At 32.0% G+C, this 21,412-nt stretch overlaps 1 protein-coding gene across 1 annotated transcript; it reads left to right on the top strand.

The window, feature by feature from the left end:
- Positions 1-2,324: 2,324 nt before the first annotated feature.
- On the top strand, positions 2,325-3,699 carry LOC126715239 (heat stress transcription factor C-1). The gene is made up of 2 exons (XM_050415747.1): positions 2,325-2,699; positions 2,814-3,699. Exons 1-2 carry the CDS (start codon positions 2,496-2,498, stop codon positions 3,603-3,605), a joined length of 996 nt encoding a protein of 331 aa, XP_050271704.1. The 5' UTR covers positions 2,325-2,495; the 3' UTR covers positions 3,606-3,699.
- Positions 3,700-21,412: the final 17,713 nt, after the last annotated feature.

Below are 21,412 nucleotides of genomic sequence, written 5' to 3'. Positions count from 1 at the left end.
TTCATTTTTTTTTACCAATTTTCTTAGAACTTGTTTGTTAGAGTTTTTGTTTAGTTTATTCAACTTATTAAGATTTTGATTCTTTCTAACTACCGTTGTATTTTTTTTTAGCTTTTTATTTATTTTAGCATAATTTGGGGGGTGGGGAGGAAAGGATGGTATCAAGGCAGGACGAGTTAGATTCATGGTGCCTCATTCTCGTAGGAAAAATCCATGCAGAGCAGGAGCTTGGTTTGGATGAAAAACAATGGCGGCTCCAGGATTTTGTTTTTTGGGGATCAGTAGTGGTGAAGTTAGGAATTTGTCATGGGGCTATTAAAAAATAAAATGATTAGTTTTTTTTATATATATAAATACAACTACCATATTATATACAATAATCCAAAATAAATACAATTTAGTATACAATACAGCTATATTGTATAATGGTCTAAAAAATTTATTAATAGTTTAATGATTAGTAAGACAACAATCATTAAATGCATAATAACTTATTATATTTATATGTAATATTAATTAAATAAAAATAAATGATAAAGAATAATAATTTTTTTTTTTTTTGGATACAGAATAGAAGTTCTATTCTAATTTAATGTAAGTGTATATGTGTGTGGATAAAGTGTGGATAAAGAAGAATAATAACAAACATAGGAGTAGGACTAGGAGTATGTGAAACTAAGAAAAAAAAAACTGATATAAATTTTTACTTTTGAAGTGTATGACTTTTTAACCATAAATGTGGTCACTCTCTTTGAATTGGGAGCAAATAGAGATAAAAGTTAAGAAAACTACTTGATCAAACAAAGATAAAAGCTAAGAAAACAGAGAACGGAGAAAGAGAGATAGAGAAAATGAGGAAATAATCACAGATATAAATATAGATATGATGGTTGGAACGATAGTGTAATTTTTTGTTGATGAGTTAAAAAGTGTAAGGAAAAACAGCTTCATTTTGCTGTTAATGGAAAAGTAAGCCAAAGTCCTAGATAGGATGTTTATTTATTTATTTATTTTTTAACGAATAAGCAAAATTTTGAAACATTTTTTATTATAAAATTAAATATTTTAAGAGTAGTGATGTTGACACAACATTTACACAAAAATTTCACAACAAAATATAAGTGACAAGTTGTTAAAGGTAGGTAAAAAAAAGGTGATATATTAGCAAAAAAAGAAAGGTAAAAAAGTGATGTCAGTTGTGAGTCAAAGTAAAAACTAGTTACAACTTGTCACTTACCCTCCATTATGAAGTTAATTATATATTGTGTAAATATTGTGAGAAGCTAATTATATATTGTGAAAATATTGTGAAAGTAGTATTAAAATTATTATATTCAAGTTTATTTTAGCTAAATTTAAACAAAATTTAAGGTGAGGGTGAGTTCAAATATTTATTTTAGGGGAGTCAAAACAAATTTTTTTTAATTATATATATATATATATAAAATTTGCCAGGCCAGGGGGTTCATTTGAACCCCCTAGCCAGCACGTAACGCCGCCCCTGATGAAACAGGTATGCAAGTATTTTTAAATAAGGTGGTTTAGACATCAATAAGGTATGGGTAAAAGAAAATGGGGAACCCCCTGGCCAACATGTAACGCTGCCCCTGATGAAACAGGTATGCAAGTATTTTTAAATAAGGTGGTTTAGACATCAATAAGGTATGGATAAAAGAAAAGGGGGAACCCCCTGGCCAGCACATAACGCCGCCCCTGATGAAACAGGTATGCAAGTATTTTTAAATAAGGTGGTTTAGACATCAATAAGGTATGGATAAAAGAAAAGGGGGAGGAGTAGTCGACTAGTTGTGCAAGTGCAAAAGGAGAGAGAAAAAAAGTATTTTAGATGATGGTAATAGAATATATACATACACGCCAAAAGTTAACTAATACTTAAAAGGTATTGGATTAAAAAATATTTTTAAAACTTTTTATGAAAAAAAAAAGCAATTATTTTTTGACAATTTTTTATATTTATTGTAATATTGATATTAAATTTTTTCTAAGATCGCCAATTACTTGGACACTATATATATATATATATATATAAAAAGACAATTTGTTTGCAAGCAAGGGGACCACATCAATAAGATCAAACAACTCCACGCTCTGCCGTGTATGCGCGTGGGAGAATAAGTATCCTTTCTAAGAAAATATCTAGCTCCCGGATCATGATTCGTAGGAAAAGATAATAAAAAGCGGAGCCACGCGGGTCCCATCCCGTGACCAAATTTAAGTTAGCTCCCGATATATATAAAAAAAAAAAAAATATATATATATATATATATATATTACGGTGTTTGCCTCAACAAAACCCAATGTGCTAAAGTGCCCCTTAAGGCACATATATGCGTATATATATACAAACGCAACCATTTTTTGTTAGCACTTAAACTTAGCCCCCACTCAAAACTTTTGTCTACGCCTCTTCTCTCAACCAAAAAGGATAAGTGATAGAGAAAGTTGGAGAGAGAGAGAGAGAGTGCGTATATGTAATGGAGGGTTACAACGTCATCGCGCCGTTCATTATGAAAACTTATCAGATGGTAAATGATCCGACGACTGACAGTCTAATCACTTGGGGGAGAGCCAACAACAGCTTCATCGTCGTCGATCCCTTAGACTTCTCACAGAGGATTTTACCTGCCTACTTCAAGCACAACAATTTCTCTAGCTTTGTTCGTCAGCTCAACACCTATGTAAGTTTTTTATTTTAACTGTCAAAAAAACCAACCGTACCACTTGATTTCCTTATTTACACAAAGTTAGTTATAGTGTTTGATAGAAATTAACTGTGTTAAGCTAACAAACAGGGATTCAGAAAGGTCGATCCTGACAAATGGGAATTCGCGAACGAGTGGTTTCTTCGTGGCCAGAAGCACTTGTTGGTGAACATCGTACGTAAAAAGCACAATCGGAGCTCGTACACGCAGGGCAAGAACGAAGAACTAGTGGAAGACGAGGACTTAGTCATGGAGATAGCGAGGTTAAAGAAAGAACAGAAGGACATGGAGGATGAGCTTGAGGGCATGAAGAAACGATTGGAAGCTACAGAGAAACGGCCACAGCAAATGATGGCGTTCCTGCACAAAGTAGCTGAAGACCCAGATATCTTACCCAATTTGATGCTTCAGAGAGAACGAACTAGGCAGCTAATAAGCGAGAAGAAGCGGCGGCTAATGATATCTTCTACTTCTTCGTCTTCTTCAGGCACTGTAGCAGCGACAACAACAACGACAACGAGTTCAATAAAGACAGAGGACGAAGATGAGGGTGCAATCGGAGTAGTAATCTCTTCGTCTCCAAATACAGGTTTTAAAATCGAAAACTTTTGTGAACAGTCGTCACCGTCGCCGGAAACTCAGACGCCGGCGTGGTTGATCCAAAGTGAGGTGATGGGTCGGTCTCAGATTGGCCAAGAGCCTTTTGGTTGCTCTGCTATGAATGGAATTGGAAGTACTATGGCGGTGTCGCCGCTGGAAAGCGGTGTTTTGGGTTATGGGAATAGTGGTGGGCAAATAAGCTATTTTGCAGAAATGGCTGCTGGGATGGAGGTGAGTCCACCAACGCCTTATCCGTTTTCTCTATTAGGAGGTGGCTTTTAGGGCTGTAGATGCTTCACCTGATTTATCTTTGGATTCTATATCTTTTGTATTAGTTTCTTTTCTTTTTATTTATTTAATTTTGTTTGTTGCTTCATGTTTTCTCACCCTTTTTTCCTTCTAATTTTATGTTTTTGTGGTTTATGTAAAGAAATATAAAAGATTCTAAATTATTTGTTAAAGCCCGATCTCTCCCTCGGATGAACCATATAGCCAAGAGAAACCATGAACCAGAATAGAAGAGCTTGTCCCACCCATGAGTAAATATTTCATAGTAATTTCATTAGACCGTACATCTTTCTTGATATATCCAGATAATAGATAGGAGCATGAACTAAAACATTTTGAAGTTACAAAGATAGTTATTAAATCGTTAGCATCGCATAAAAACATTCCTCTTAGAGTAGCTGTTAATACGAATAACAGAAACTCTGTTATAACCAATATTATACATGATTAAATTCTATGATACATATCTTTTTTAAAAAAAATAACATACTAAACTAAATTATACATATTTTATAGTAATAAATAAAAGTTTAAGATTAAGTAGGCATGATACATAAGAAAAAAAAAATGCTTACAATTATACCATATTTCATATTATTTCATATTAAGTCTTAAAATTTTAATTTGTTATTTAAACTTTTTAAATTTATGAAATTGTTTCAATTTGAAGTTATTGTGTACCTCTGTTATTCATTTTCGTTATTCTCGGCTGTGACGAAAAGAGAACAACAGGAAGTATGATTGCCAAAAATTGAAATTTAGTAGATGAGAGATACACAATGTTTTTAGAATGATTTCCCTATTTTCTCTACTTGATCATAACTCATAATTCAAATTAAAACAACTTCATAAGTTTGAAACTTTTTTTTTTTTTGGAGTAAAAATAAGTTTGAAACTTTAATGGACACATTAATCTAAAGAGAATTTAAACCCTAGGCTTTTATGTAATTTTCTCTCCCATAAAATGACCCCTATAAAAAATAATTTAGAGAGGTAAGTTGTTTTTGATGTATGAACGAATTACGATCTTTTTATAGGTCTCCTATAGGTGGAGGTTATAGAATAGTTTTTTTTTTTATTTTTTTTTATTTTTTAGAGATAGTTTCAAACTATGGTGTTTGCTTTTGATGATAGTTCTTTTATCATCAGATCAAGACATCAATCGATTTTTTGGTGTAGGCAAATATTAAACCCTAAATTTTTTATTCAACAATAAAAAAATTTACCAGTTGAGCTAACTGGAACTCATAGAAGTTAGAGTAGTTAATCGTTAATAAAGTGGTAAAATTATAAAGAAAAAAATATTAATACACATACTCTATTTGGCACATAAGTGAGATCCGATTAACGAGTGCCTTTATTATTATTATTTTTTGCTTAAAGTTAACGAGTGCCCTTAACATATATGTTACTAGGCTATTTTAATAAAGTTTAGACTCTTTTAATTATTATTATTAATAATTGACATCCAAGTAGTAGGAGTAGTAATAGTAGGGGGAAAAAGGATTTGTACTTTGCTAGGGATAACGATATATTCTCATCTTTTTCAGTTACTATTTATAGTATTTTTTTTAAAGAAAATTTGAGATACACTTACTATTTTGGTCTAAACTATAAACTTGGCTCGTTGATTTGGTCCAACCTCTTGTCCTTTTCACATATCTGCCTAATCAAAAATTCCCAAGTCAAAATCTTTTGAGTAAGTCTAGCGTTACAAATTTTTTCACAATTTTGTGCAATTTGTGAGCGGTGAAAATAAAATAATAGGTTTACGTAGGCATATAATTTCACCATTTATAAGTCCCAAAGTTATAACAAAATTGTAGAAAAATTTGTGACACTAAACCTACTCAAGCTTTCTAGGCTTGCCTATCAGAATCAATAAACCAGATTGGCAACTGGCAACCTTAGAGCATTCACATCAGGAAATGCTAGCTTATTCAATTTTACCATTTCAAAAAATTACTTTATCAATTATATTATACCATTTTACAATACTTTCAGCATCCCAACTTTTATTTAACCAGCAAAATTGCTACAGTACCGCTACAGACCTTGCAAATGAGACAGTGGGGGAGAGTAAAATAATACAGTAATTTTTAGGTTTGCAATTCTGACCATTTGGCAGGCGGGGTGTTCGGTTGTTTTTGAGGTTTAATGCTAAATCTGTCCTACATATGACATTTAGCAATCCGATGTGAATGCTCTTACTGTGATTGGTAGAGAGAAAGTCAAGTACACGAGAACAGGATGTGCTTTCAGTCCCACGTGAGCACGAAACAGCATAGACACACCTCTCAAGAGGACAGGTTGCAAAAAATGGAGTATGCTTTTTTATAAATATGGTGGGCCATCAGGCCCATTACCGACTGTCTTCTAATGCCCTACCTGAGATGGCACTTTTGTTTCTTCCTTCTGTCTTACTTAACTCTCTAAAGCGCGTGTAAATACTAACTACTAAAAAGTAGTGAGAGTAGAATTTTTAATTAGAGCAAATCTAATAGTGTATATGATGGCGCCTAATAAGCTTGAAAAGTGCAAATTAAAAAACATAATTAATACTTTAAGCTCGGATTAATTTAAAGTCAAACCAGCTCACGAATGATAAAGTTACTGTACTCTAGAAAATGCTAAGACTATAACTTTTGTCATAATTTGTTCATGTAACAAGTTGTAAGTAATAAAATTATAAATCCACATAGGCCCATCATTTTTACTCTACTGCTCACAATTTATCACATAAATAAATTGTGTCAAAAATTGTGACTAACGTTACACAGAATTCCCGCACTCATAGGGTTTATTTGGGATCTTTTTATTTTGCTGAAACTGAAATTTTTTTGCTTAAAGTATGGTAGATAAAGGTAAAAATTAGCTGAAATAATATAGTGGAACTCATGAATAGTTTCAAAAAGTACAATGGGGCTCATAAACAGTAATAAAAAAAAAGCTAAATAGTAAAAGAAACTGGTTTTTTAATTTGGAGCCAAATGAACACATAGGGTGTGTTTGAATACTGCTTATTTTGCTGAAACTAAAAAATTATTGTTAAAAGTACTATAGATAAAGATAAAAGTTAGTTGAAATAGTATAATAGGGTCCATGAATAGTATCAAAAAATGCAATAAGGTCATAAATAGTAGTAAAAATAAGTTAAATAGTAAAATAATTTTAATTTATAATTTCATCCCAAACACACGTATAATCAACCTTTCATACTGGAACAAGGCTTTGAATGTGACGAGTGATTAACGTGAGGAATTGATCATGTGGGCCTCACCAAAAACCCATTTTCGGGAGAATTTATTATTTACGTCGGGAGGACCGTTGATGTGGTCCTCCCTATCTAAAGATAATGCTATTTATATAAATGTACGTGTGAGTTTCTTAATGAGCACAATGAATAAAAAATAAAAATTACTAGATGATATTACATTTGTATAAATAATAGCATTTTTTTTTTAGAGATGTAAATAATAACATTTTATTGATTGAGAGGTCAAGGAAAATTATGTCAACAGTCTTCTTGATAGGCCTAATAATTTTTCCATTTTTGGAGTCTACCAGACGCGTGGCACGAGGTGAAGTATAATCTCGATGAGGAAGTGGGGCCCAGTACTTTACAATAATGGAAAGCTATAAGTGGGCCCCACACTGTCATGTGAGAGACAAAGGATCTTTTTTTTTTTTTGTGGGGACCAACCCTATTGTTTACTGAGCCCACGTGGGGACAAGGAAAGTGAACTAGGACACGTGCTATCTACCCAATGCATCACTTTTTGTCCTCCTCTTTTAAACCGTTCATATGAGCCATGTAAATGAGCTCCAATAAGGTGTAGCTCTGGCACACATTGTCATTGTGGACGTTGAACCCATCACTTGAACAGGGCCTGCCATATATAATTGATTAATTTCCCATTTTCTGTAGTTCATCTCCAACCATACGATTTTTTTTAGTGTATCTTAAAATCGTAGGACCCAGAGGCACTAAGTGGGATGTGATATTCTGGTTCAATATAAAGAATATGCCATAATAAACGGGTCTGATTAACTAGTGTGGAAGTAAATTGATTGAGATTGAGTTTTTATTTTTATTTTAATTGCAATCAATCAAATTATTTGGAGAATTGCATAACACTCCGTTAAAATTGTATTTGTTTATTTTCTTTTCATAATTTTTTTTTTTAATGTAGTGAATTTTGCTCAATTTTTTCTTACCGAGTGCAATCAAACACTCCTTAATGTAGTGAGTTCCTATGTCGGCCACTGGCAGCTCCATCTTAGAGCCAGTGTAGTCATAAGACTATCTTGACTTGGAAAAAAAAAAATCATTATTATATATAAATTTTAAAAATTTTATGATTTTTTTTACCTTTAAAATAATGTGACCACCCTAAATTTTTTTAGGCCCAATATAATTAAACTCTGAACAAATTTTAGCAACAAATCTAGTTAAAAACTAAGGCTACAACTCCAATATGAATTTTAACAAATCCACAATTATATTACATTTTTTTCCTATATCCTCTATACTTGCAAAACTTCAAGAAGATCAAAGATCAATAACTTATGTCATCAATCAAATGTTTAATTTTTGAGTTTTTCTAATCTAAAATTATACACAAAAAATAAGTTTATGGATCAAATAGTAAATAATATTGAATTGTGATAAAATTTAACATGTGTTTTAAGAACATAAAGAACATTCAATTTAACAGTTAGATTTTCAAAATATGTAATTATATTAATTTGTTTTGTGAAAGTTGTAGTCTTAGGCTACAACTAAGTTTGTGGTCAAATTTTGCCCTTAAACTTTGGTCATTTTAACAATATATTGGACCCTTACAAACAAAAAGAAAAATTCAAGAAAAATTTTTTTAACTGAAATTTTGAAAGAGATATAGCTTGCGACATTGATAATTAATGAGATTAGCATGCAATGATTTTAAAATAAAGAAAAAAATTAGTAGAAGGAAATTGTAAGCCTACATATTTGAGTGTTTTTTTTTTAATCTTTTTTTTGTTGTTGTTATTATCAATATATGAAGCTATTTTTTTATTAAATTTTGTACAATTTATTAATGACCACTTTGAAAAAAATTTCTAAAACTGCCACTAGATTTGGTTGCCCCAATTGTTTATGGAATGTTGTCATCTATGAGTGAGTATCGTCGAGTTCATATATCTCATAGATAAGACAATTGTTTTGCTAATTTGTTAGTTAAAAATGATTTAGGCATTAATAAATATTTTTCAGTTTAATTTGAAGAAAATTATTGTTTTCATTACAAACTCTTCTCCATGATGTTACCATTAATTTTTAATCTTAATAAAGTTTTGAAGTATTCGCATTAAAAAAAAAAAAAAAAAAAACCCCTTTAACTCATTACTTTTATAATTTTGGGGGTTGTGATTTGTTACGAGTATATTCTTTATTTCTCTTTGTCTAATTTTAGACACAGATGGAAAGCATTGGACTTTTACTATAGTATACGGAGACATCTGTGTCTTGCCAATCCGAGGAGGAAGGTCGGTCACTGTCAAAGTCAAAGAGCAACAGGATGGGGAAAATCCGGACCATGTATTTAGGCAAGTTGTCGTTTTTATAGGCCACTTTTATAACATGTGGTTTCAGATGAGCCACGCATAGTTAGCTCACATTGAGTACTCTAAAACACATATGTGGCAGTTGGATAAATAATCAAACGCCAATGGTTGTACCTGATAAGTGATAAGTGTATTATGGGTAGTCGTTATCGTTATCCTCATTTCTCGCCACGAGAACATGTTATGATTAAAAACGACAGCATATTTAAACATAATATTTGCGTGACATTGTAACATGTTACACGTGTGCTGTGCTGGCCACTGAATCCTTGGCTAGTATGTTTCAAATGTCGGAACAAAATTGTGGTTCACTAGTTTTTTAATGGTGGCAGAGCATTTACAGGTCCTTTAAAATTGTAGTCAAATTCTAAAGGCTACTTTTTTATTTTGACTAAACTTTTTTTTTTGGTTAAAGTTTTCCATGCACTTAAAAGACCGTTAGGTTGAAAAAAAAATCTGTTTTAATCCATTATATGAAGGGTTCAGAAAGACCGTTCACATTGTTGGGCCAGATAATTTCTTTAATGGGATATATGTGGCAAGATGAGATAAGCCCACGAGTAAAGGAAATGCCATGTCATCTACTTAAAAACGGAGGATAAAAGCCCATAAAGAAAGACTAGTAACAAGCCAATCCATTAAAATGAGACATGTGAGAAGCACGTGTTAATTCAAACAAAACAACTACAAGAAACATGTGAGAAACAATTATGGCAGTAGTTACTGGTTAGTAGTTACATCTTGAGGAGCACGCTAGAGAGGTATAACGTGGTTACCTCCACGGTTACAAGAGGTTGTCGAGTTTTATAAAGAGCATGAAACACTTTTGTTTTTTTTTTTTTTTTTTTTTTTTTAAATAAAATTTCTATTTTAACCCAATTTATATACTTGAATTTCGATCTTTGTCTTCCATACCTTACAAGTATTTAGACATAAAAAGTGAAATGAAAACTGACATAGCAAAAAAAGAGTAAATTACTGCTAGAACCCTCAAGTATAAATACTTATGGCCTGTTTGGAAGTTTAAAAAAGGAGGGGGAGTAGAGTAGAGGGAGGGAGAGTAATTTAATTACCTTATTTAGAAGCTTTTTAAAGAAGGAGGGGGAGGAGTTTGGAGGGGTTTCAACCACCTCTAACCCCTTATTTTTAATTCTCCCAAATTGGAGAGATTTGAAGGGAGAGTAGAGTAGATAAATTATTGACTAGATAAATTTCCCAATTTACCATTTCTAAATTAATAATAGACCAATGTTGCAAGTTTATTTTCAAATAAGGGTAAATTTGTCTATTTTAATCATTTCCTCTCCTCTCCATTCTAGTTTTTAAAACATCCAAACAAGGGGAAGGGCTAATTACTCCCTTCCCTCTTACTAATTTTAAAAATATCCAAATAAGGTAGAGGGGAACCATTCCTCTTTACTCTCCTCCCCACTACTCTCCTCCCTTCTCTAAATTTCCAAACAGGCCATTAAATAGAGGCCTTTGCACAATTAGAAAGAAAACGTGCATATACCTAGAGAACTTATCAAGAGCACAAATTGATCACATTAATTTAGATTCTACAGTAGTCTTTTTTGTCTGTAAGGAGTGTATCCTCGTATGCTTGTATCTTTGTACTTGTATTTGCGATTTCAATCAAGTATCCATTAGTTTGATGCAATCTGTAGTTCCTTGTGATAATTTAATGGGGGTAATTATACTTACCACCTTAAAATATATTCTAAATTACATTTTGTACCATAAACTTTTAGAATGCATGGTTAACACCCTAAATTATAACTTATATTACACTTTGCACTTCATTGTCAATTATGCTGTTATCTTAGATAGAAAATCAAAGTTTATGGTACAAAGTGTAATTGAGAGTATAGTTTAAGGTAGTAAAGTGTACTTTCTCATTTGTTTTTAAGGGATTAAGAAGAGGAGTAATTAGGTTTTTTTACATGATGCCATCCAAGATAACAACAGAATTGATGGCGGGGTGCAAAGTGTAATATGAGATATAGTTTAGGGTACTAATTGTAAATTCTGAAAGTTTAGGTTGTAAAATGTAATTTTGGGCATAATTTAGGGTGATAAAGTATAATTTCTTCAAATTAAATTCAATTAATCATCAATTTCAAATCATTTTAGTGTTAATAGGTTTGAATCCTAAGAGTTCTTCTTAATTGACTTTAATTGAAATGATCTGTTGTAATTTAATTTCAATCAAGATGATTTACTTTGAGCTATTTAATTTCCAAATGATGCAATTTCACTTAATCAACTTCAAGTAGGCATGTAGTTTAACTTAGTCACTTAGGATTTCTCATTTTCTTGTTATATTGTTCATATTTCAAAAGTCATATTAAGTTTTTAAACCCTAGACTCTATTCTATGAGATCAAATAGCATTTTGAGCTAATATCATTATCTTGAGAACCATCACGAGGTAGCAGCAATGTATCCATAACCATATGGAGTAACTTGAAAAGGTGATCAAGAGACCATGATTAATATCTAAGAATTCGTTTTATTATTATTATTATTATTATTATTATTATTATTATTAAATACACATGTAATATCTCACGATTCAATAAAATCATTTAAATAAGTCATATGACTATTAAGTAGATCATATAATTAATGTACATCTGAATAATCTTTTGAGATGCCATGTAATATAGGCTGGAAGAACTTTTATCCAAACTAGTTTGAAGGATAATTTTTATCATTTTATGAATAATCACTTAATAAGTTGAAAGTGACTTATTCCAACCTATTTGAAGGAAACAAATTTATCATTCTAACTTTTTTATATTTCTTTCACCTACCTTATATGTTAAAATGATTTATATCACCTAGGCACGGAATTATATATATATATATATATTTATATATAAAGAGAAAATCCAATTAAAATCTAAATTATATTTCAATTGGAGATTAATTTTCTGTCATGTGTCCCATCTGAACTTTTTAATTTTTGTATCAAGTGAGTTAATTCAATACAAAATACGAGGAGTCCAATATAAATAAACTACAAGAAACCCAATCATATATCTAATTATGTACAGTATTTAAAATAGGAAGAAGAGAGAGTTTGAAATATTATGCTTTCCAATGCCATTTGTTTGTTTAGCTAAAAATAATTCAGATTCATCAACTTCTAAATAATACTACATTCGTTATTTATTAGAGAAAATCCAATTAAATTTAATTGGATTCTCAATTTTGCACGTGTCCCATCTAATTTTTGATTTTTTTTGCCAATTGAATTGTTGAGTGTAAAAATTGAAGGGTCTAAATCCAATTAGATTCTGAATTGGATTTCAATTGGAATCTAATTTTGCGCCATGTGTTCAACTAATTTTTTAATTTTTGTTATTGAGTGCAAAAACCAAAGAGTCTAACTCCAATTAAATTCTAAATCATATATATATAATAAGGAACCATTACATATTTTAAAAATGTATGATTTAAAAAAGGTGTAAGCTAATACCATATATAATTTGAACATCTTCAAAAAAAATGTATAATTTGAATCGTGTAATTTTGATTTTTTTTTTTAATTGTACCCATGTATATGCTTGGGGTTACACACTAGTTGAGTGTAAAAATCGAAGAGTCTAAATTCAATTAGATTCTAAATTGAATTTCAATTGGAATCCAATTTTTTGCTATGTGTCCATCTAATTTTTTTAATTTTTGTAGAACGTGAATTATTGGGTGCAAAAACCGGAGAATCTAAATCCAATTAAATTCTAAATTATATATATATATATATGTATATATATATATATATGTATATATGAAAAACCATTACATATTTTAGAAATATATGGTTTTAAAAAGGTGTAAGCTAATACCATGTATAATTTGAACCGTATTGTAGGGGTAAAGTCCCCAGATCAAACAATGGGCCTTGGGCCCCATATAGAATTCGACCACGTCTGAGGAGAAGGTGTGGGCGCCAAAAGGGCTCCCGGCCCCATTCTTATGGGCCCAAACTTGTTTAAAAGGTGGTCCGAGGAGAAATGTTTCCTCGGACGTATCAAGTATGGCTCAAACATGTACCCTACCAGGAATAAAGAATCACTTCAACAAGTATTAGTAGTAGGGATGAGTCCCACAAGCCTGTGAGAGGGAAGAGGGTATAGGATGTCAATGAGAGACCACAGTTGCCACATTAAATGCATGACAGCTACTTTTCTGGTCGCATTAATGTGGAGAGGACTGGCGAACAGTGTTACCTTGGCTACTACAACTCACAGAAAGATGGGGGAGATGTCCGATGGGACGGGCACTCAAGTGAAGGTCCAGATGACCAACAGGTGTAAGGATCTGATGACTTCAAGGGGGCTATATAAGAGAAGGGAGTCCCCATGAAGAGGGGGACGGAAAAGATAAAAAAGGAACATAGAAGAAGAAGAAGAGAAAGACCATAACCTTTGAACAGAGACAAGGATACACCTCATATGTCTCCTCGGACCATATACCTAATGGACATGAAGGAGATTTTCTTACTTTTGATTGTTGTATGGCCCAAAGTTAACTAGTACACACTTCGTTAGGGCCCAGTTTTGTAACCCACTCTCTACAAATTCATTGTTTAGGGCTCTTTGGGCCAGAACCCCATAACTGTTGGGCCCAGGCCCCAAATCGAGACCCTACACATATAATTTTAATTGTTTTTAATTATCCGTGAATATGCACAGGGTAACACACTAATATATATTTAAAGTCAAAACTAAGAGAAAATCGAATTAAATTCTTAATTGTAGTTCAATTTTACGCCATTTGTCCCATCCAATTTTTTTATTTATTTAATTTTTGTCTCAAATGAATTATCAAGTGAAAAAATAAAAAAATCTAAATCCAATTAGATTCTAAATTGGATTTCAATTGGAGTCCAATTTTTCATTACACATTTCATCTATTTTTTTTAAAAAAATTAGTGTGCCCAATAAATTATTGTGTACAAAAACTAAAGAGTTTAATATTAATAAACCTTCAAAAAACCAATCATATCTACTCAAAAAAAAAAAAAAATTCTAATAATCTCATACAGGATGTTGGTGCATAGTCTAAGGATATGCCTCATGAGCTTTTTCTTCCAAGCCTACTCTCAGAGCAATTCCATGGAAGTCACATCAAATATCAGTAATATCTTATGTATTATGTGAGAAAAGTTTAGTTTTATTCAATTTATGTTTGGTTGGACATTTTACAAGGTAATGAATTGCGTCTCTTCGTTGTTCCCCTCCTACAGTTAATAATGCCTTACAATAGTAAATAGTTGAATATAAATATATTTATGGCGAAAATGGGGTTTTACCCTTTTCTCACAAACTTTCTAGTAAAATGCCCAATGTTTGAAACTATTTAGGAATATGCCCCTATTTTGAAACTCAATTTTTAAAAAATCGAGTTTCAAATGTAAAACTCGATTTTTGGATAATCGAGTTATAGCGAACTTGGACTTATAATTTTTTTCATTTATTTTATTTTTATTTTTTCTGGAACTCGAGTTCCACTTGAATATTTTCAAGGAACTCAAGTTCTTTGAATGGAACTCGAGATCCTTGAATGGATCTCGAGTTTTATGAACTCGAGTTCCACAAATTTTTTTTTTTTTTAAATTTTCAGTTCGCTATAACTCAATTGTCCAAAAATCGAGTTTTAAATTGAAATTCAATTTTCTAAAATTCGAGTTTCAAAACAGGGGCATTTCCCTAAATAGTTTCAGATAGGAGGCATTTTGCTGGAAAGTTTGTGAGAAATGGGTATTTTGCCATTTTAGCCATATATTTAGCCTTCTAGTTTTGGATATAGTTTATTTTTTGTTTGGTTTCCATATAAATATAAATATATATATATATATATTTTAATGTTTTTGTTATTCTCATGCCCAAAGTTAGAAATTGGAATAATGTTCGACACATATATATATATATATATATATTTTAATGTTTTTATTATTCTCATGCCCAAAGTTAGAAATTGGAATAATGTTCGACACATATTACGGTATCTATTGCAATACCGGGGTTGGAGAGTCGTTATATGTTGGGTGTCTCCCAATTTTCTTCAGTTTTAATGGTAGATTTTTGATGTTTGAAGAAATGCATGAACTAGAAGGGCCAGGATTAAAGTCTCCAGGAGGAAGTTTCACACACATATACACTTAGATTAGGTTAGAGTAGAATTCTATATTGTATCAAAAAAAGAATCCTATCTATACCAAACCCCTCCTAATTTAGGTATATTTTTATTTTGTATTTTATTAATTGACTTTTGACTTTTGTTTATTTTTTTAGATTGTGGTGAATTTGTAACCATCACTAGGAACAAAGGGTTAGATCACTGTTGTTGGATTTTTGTGATAATTATGTTAGGTGAACGAAGCAATACTTAGTTCATACTTCGTATTCATGTGGAAAAATGATGTCAATTCTGTTAGCTCATTGGATTTTTTTGGCATTTCTTCATAAATTGAGATTTTAGATGTCCATCTTTTTTTGGATCATGAATGAGATGCATAGTGTAGGGATGTTAGGCCTAGTAGAATATATTGGGCCTGGGGCCTAATCCGAGGACATGAAGTAGTCCGAGGAGGGGTGAACATTATCTGAGGAGTCCGCGTTAGTAAGTGGATAGGTTAGTTTTAATCATAAGGGTCCATGAGAGCGGTCAAAGGATGAATACCTCCTCGGCTAATCAGAGCCGAGGTCCGAAGTGGTGGTTTACCATCCAGGACAGCGTTTTAGGAGATTCTATTGATATGGATAAGCATCACAAAAGCATAGAAGAGAGGGAAGTCCTAAAATATCTAAAGAGAAAGTTGCTACCACTGCATTGAATGCTCTACACCTAACCAACTAGCTGCGTTAATATAAAGGTGATACCTAAACAGTAATTTTCAGCCTTATAGTTACTACCAGAGATTTCAGGAAGGTGCTGATGGGATAAAAATCAATACCAGCAATCTACCCTACACCTGGAGGGTAAAGAGGAAAGAAAGAAGAAAGTATAAAATTGAAAGATGACCTTGAGAGAAAGGATTGAGAAATTAAGAGAAAAATACTGTGGCAATCAAGAATTAAACTTGTAATCAAACTTGAGAAGAAATATATAAGAACTGATCTCCTCGGATTGTGCCGAGGACGATTTTCTTTAGATTAAAACAGTCTATTTTCATTTTTTTGTCCTATGGATCCCTTTTACTTGTTGTTTGACTCATTAAATCCCAGTTCTTTAACCTAATCTCTACAAATTCATTGTATTGAGCTCTTTGGGCCTAAGATCATGCATCCTTTGGGCTTGAGAGCCAAATTGTGTCCTTACACATAGGATGGTGTTTGTTTAGCCGAAGCAATTTAAAGAAATTTAAAAAGAGTTTTAAAAGATTGTAAACATGATTAATATATATATTTTTATAAATAGTGAATTTTCAAAGAAATTTTTTAGCGATTTCATGTAATATAGATGACTAAAAAAATTTTGATATATAAATTGAAAACAAATAGAATAAATGAGTAATTCAAGTTTCTTGCTTTACTTTCTTTTACATAATTTTTCATTCATTCTGTTAGCAATTTTTTTTTTTTTAAAAGAAAAAAATTAACAATATGGTTAGGTAGAAACAAACTTGCATCTTAGGGATGTTTTGATGAAAAAATCATTATCAAGGTTAACGGATGACATGACAGTCGATAGGTGCCGTCCTAGAAGAGGGAGATTGAGGATTGAGAAATCAATGACAATTAAGCGAGACTGTAAGATTATAGAGGTAGAGGGATATCGACCCTTTCCAAACACAGAATAAGAGAAAGATTTAAGGCTATGTTTGTTTTGACTGTAATGAAAATTGGGAAAACATTTTACATGATGGTCAGTATTTGGTTTGGACTAAAAATTTAGTCAACCCAAAAATTAGGATCTTTGACTGTAAAATAGGTGGGCTTGAAGTGTAAAATTGTTTACATATCAGATTTACCTTCAAACTATTTCCATGGTCTACCCCAACCGAGAGAGAGAGAGAGAGAGAGAGAGAGAGAGAGAGAGAGAGAGAGAGAGAGAGAGAGAGAGAGAGAGAGAGAGAGAGAGAGAGAGAGAGAGAGAGAGAGAGAGAGAGAGAGAACCACCGACATGGTCTATTCGGTCCACTGCTGTCCTTGGCCGTCCCTATCACCGCTGATCAAGGTCAAATCTAAAGCCCTCTTCCTCTCTCTCCATCCTTCTTTCTCGCTCTTCCTCCCATACCGATCTTACTTCTTTCTCTCTACCTTTCTGCCCTCCCTTCCTCCCCCATTGATCAGACCTTATTGTTGTGGATTTTATTATTATTATTGGAAATATATTTGTTTTTGGGTTTTGGAGAATTGGTGATGAGGGTGATTTATGGGTTTCAATGGTGATGGGTTAGGTAGAGTTCTAGCGTTGATGGTGGCCGATTAGGGGTGGGTTTTGGTGGATTGGTTGCTTGGGTGATTTGCGGGTTTCAAGGGTGGCAGGTTGTGGGTTTGGTAGATGGGTTTTGATTTTGATTTTGAGATTAATGAGTTTTGATTTTGTTTATGATTTTTTCAAGTTAATTGGTTATGTGGTGGTTGATGGTGTCTAGTGGTGGCTAGGTTGATGGAAATAGGTTTTTACATGAAAAACCAAACGTTGAAACTAATTTTACGGCATATTTTCCATAAAACAGACAAACAACTAAAAACATTTTCCTTTTCGTAAAACATTTTCACTTGAAAATATTTTACACTTGGAAAATATTTTACATATTGCCAAATGCAGCCTAAGTGTGAAAAAATTAGGGGTACGAAATGGATGGGTTTGGGTTAGGTATAAATGAGATGGGTACATAAAACCCATTTACTCATTGTAAGTTTGTAACTCATTTAACCAGTTAATTATAACCCAAATCCAACTGAATCTAATTATTATAGGTAAAACCCAACTCAACCAACTGTCCAATAATCAATGAATATATATATATATATAATAAAAGAGAAATGATATGTCTACAATATTTTCACAATAAATCCTAAGTGACAAGTTGTTATTGGTTGTTATGGGTGGGCAAAAAAGTAATTTGAATTGTGAATTCAAATTAGAAACTAATAAAAATTTACCATATATGATTTTTTGTGTGAAAATGATGTGAAAATGATGTGGACATAGCACTTCTCATAATAAAAAAAACATGGCCCAAACACCCTTAAATCTAAAAAATTACCAAAATGCCGCTAAAACTTGAAAATAACCAAAATAGTCATAGAACCCTAAAAATGACCAAAATACCCGTGAAACTTGAAAATAACCAAAATACCCACAAAACCTTCAAAATAACCAAATACCTCCAGAACCCAAAAATGCCCAAAATACCCCTGAAACCTCCAAGATGATGAAATACTCCTAAAACCTAAAAAATGACTGAAATAGTAGTGAAACCTTTAAAATGACCAAAACAAAATTGGGAAGATAGAGGGAGCTAGGGTAGTAACTACGCTACCCTAGCTCTAGCAAGGAATTTAGAGGCTTAAATATGAATTTTTTTGTGGGTTTTTGAGAGCAAAAGGGGCTGTATTTTCTAGGTTTAAGAGCTATTCTAGAGAGATAAGAGAAAGAAGAGAGGCATAGAGAGAATCCTAGAGAGGTTGGAGAGGGTAGGGAATTTTTGTGGGTGGAATTGACAATTTGACATTCACAAATGAGGAGAGGGTAGATATTTATAGGGGGGTGAGGTGGAATTTAGGTCTTATCCCTACCATGAGTTAGCACATAGTGGAGCTTATCCTAAATTCTAGCTGATGCTCCACTAGCTTCTAGAAGCTTTTACAATGTTCTGCCACTTTTTAGGCCCTTTCTTTTCCTCTTTTAGGTTCTATCTTTGAGCAGCTATTTGGGAATTCAGATTTTTCCAAATCGTATATCGTCAAAAAGTTCTAGATGTATAGTTTTTATAGGTTTTGGTCTTATCTAATTTGTAGCTACGGTTACTAAGATATCGCGCCCGAAAGGACGACACAATGCAGGAATTGTGTAGCACTTTTCTTGGAAAACTCACTTCTTCTAATTCGAAAGGGATATCATTAAGCCATTTTTTTTGGTAGAGTAGCTAATCTATCATACTTTAATGTGGTCTAGGCCTTTCATACTCGTTGTGGCAAACAACCTTTTTAACATGAAAAATAATGAAAAAGTATTTTTAATAAGGATTTTGATGTTTTTATGATATCTTATCTGTTTTAACTCCAGTTTTGCCCTTAAACTATTGTTTTAAAGGGAATTTCATAATGGACAAAAATTAATCTCAATCAAACAGTCAGATTTTTTGGTCAAATTTTTGACTGGTCCCGTTTAAGGTTAAGTTGACATTGGTCGAACTTAACAAAAATTGAAAAATTCAGGATTTTAAATTCTTGGATCATTAAAATAATTTATTAAACAAACGATAGGGATAAATGGAAAATTTTGATGTAAATTTTTTTTTTCAACATTTATAAACATGATTTTTGGCTTTTTAAGGCTTCAATTGAAGTTTTGGCACACTAATCAGGGCCAAACAAAATACGGTATGATTTGTATGAACACATCTCTCTCACCTATGTAAGTCCACTTCATCATTATCACTGTTGAATGTTTTTGTACAATAACACGAGTTACAACCTAATATGCAATTTTGCAAACATTACATTAAAGCCACAAATTTGGTGGTTTGATAGATTTATTAAGGTCCTAACTCCTAATACGTGTCCCTCTGGAGTGCGAAATCAAGTCTCATTAGGCTGTGTTAATAAGGGTCATCAAAATAATGGTCCTTTGTTCCTTACATACATATATACTGAATTCCATCAGAGTTGCACAGGAGCTTTAATTTTAACATTCCACTTGCTTGGGTACCTCTCCCCTGAATTAAGTGCCGTTGTTATTGTTAGATGCTACTTAGGTAATCTCTTCTCACCCACCCACACCCCCCCCCCCCCCCCCCCCCCCCCCCTCAACAAAAAAAAGAAAAAAAAACCTTAGTTAATTTTCAAGTTGTGGTCCAAAATGAAAAAAGTAATGGGCTAACAAAAAGCTTCCAAACCATTTAACTCGGTGTTTTACATTACCTGAAATGAATTTGGTTTACGACCAATGCTTTATATATTAGGCATGATGTTGATATGACAGGTGTTTATAAAATTGTGCTACTCTGATGTTTAATTTAGTGTACTAGAGTATTGGACGAAAACTTAATTTACTCACCTAAAATTACAAAATTAAAATAAAATCTAGCCCTCTTGCCCCGTAAATTATTTATGCACAGACATATGCCCTTCTCTCTACCATAGACATAGACTAACTGATTTCCATCAATAAACAATAATACAAAAGTAAAGTGTCTTTATTTAAATTACAAGCCTTAAAGAGTAAGGATTAGAACCTTTTTGTTTTTTTCCTTTATTACTTAACATACTTGTTAGGATAACCGCGTTCATGATAATTTAATGCCCAATAATTTAAAGTTATAATTGGTATATATAACTTATCACTAATGAGATAGTGACTCGATTTAAATAAATATAAATTATCTTGTACTTTCTTATAGTTTATATACTTTAAATAATAATAATTTTATTTGTGTGTATATATATAAAATTATACATACTTAATTATTTTTATTTATACATAAGATTTTAAAAATATTTTGGGGATTGTAATGGCACTCACTTGGCAAGACTCCAGAAGTTAACAAGATTTTCACTGCAAATCTTCAAGTTTGGAAGGAAAAAATCTCAAGCAATCTAGGCAATAATTATCTAATGCATTAGAGGCATGCATCTTCTTTATACCATGTAGAACCTTAATTTTATCTTTAGGGGTCCAAAATATCAATAAAAAATTCACATTCATTTTTTTTTCTTGATACAAGATATAATTTCTATTCTAACATAATCTAAGTGTATATGTGTGTGAAGTTCCCTTCTGGAGACTTGAATCCCAGCCTTTGTCCCCAACAACCTATAAGCATTTATACTTGTGGAGTAACCACTGCACCAAGAGTGTACGGTGGTAAATTTTCACATTCATTAATGAGAGATATATATTAGAATTTAAGAGTAACTTTAATATGAATAAAAAAAAAAAATCCACTTTCAATAATGAGAAAAATTAATTAGAATTTAAGAGTAAATTAAAAGTATTAACGAATTATTGGCT

The sequence above is a fragment of the Quercus robur genome, chromosome 2, assembly GCF_932294415.1.
Source record: "Quercus robur chromosome 2, dhQueRobu3.1, whole genome shotgun sequence".
Taxonomy (NCBI): Eukaryota; Viridiplantae; Streptophyta; class Magnoliopsida; order Fagales; family Fagaceae; genus Quercus; species Quercus robur.
This window is presented reverse-complemented; position numbering and strand designations above follow the sequence as displayed.

Bases quoted from the DNA above. Each gene is read 5' to 3' on its own strand.
- LOC126715239 (XM_050415747.1), top strand. From the start codon at position 2,496: ATGGAGGGTTACAACGTCATCGCGCCGTTCATTATGAAAACTTATCAG. The intron at 2,700-2,813 runs GTAAGTTTTTTA...GCTAACAAACAG, and splicing joins TTCGTCAGCTCAACACCTAT to GGATTCAGAAAGGTCGATCC.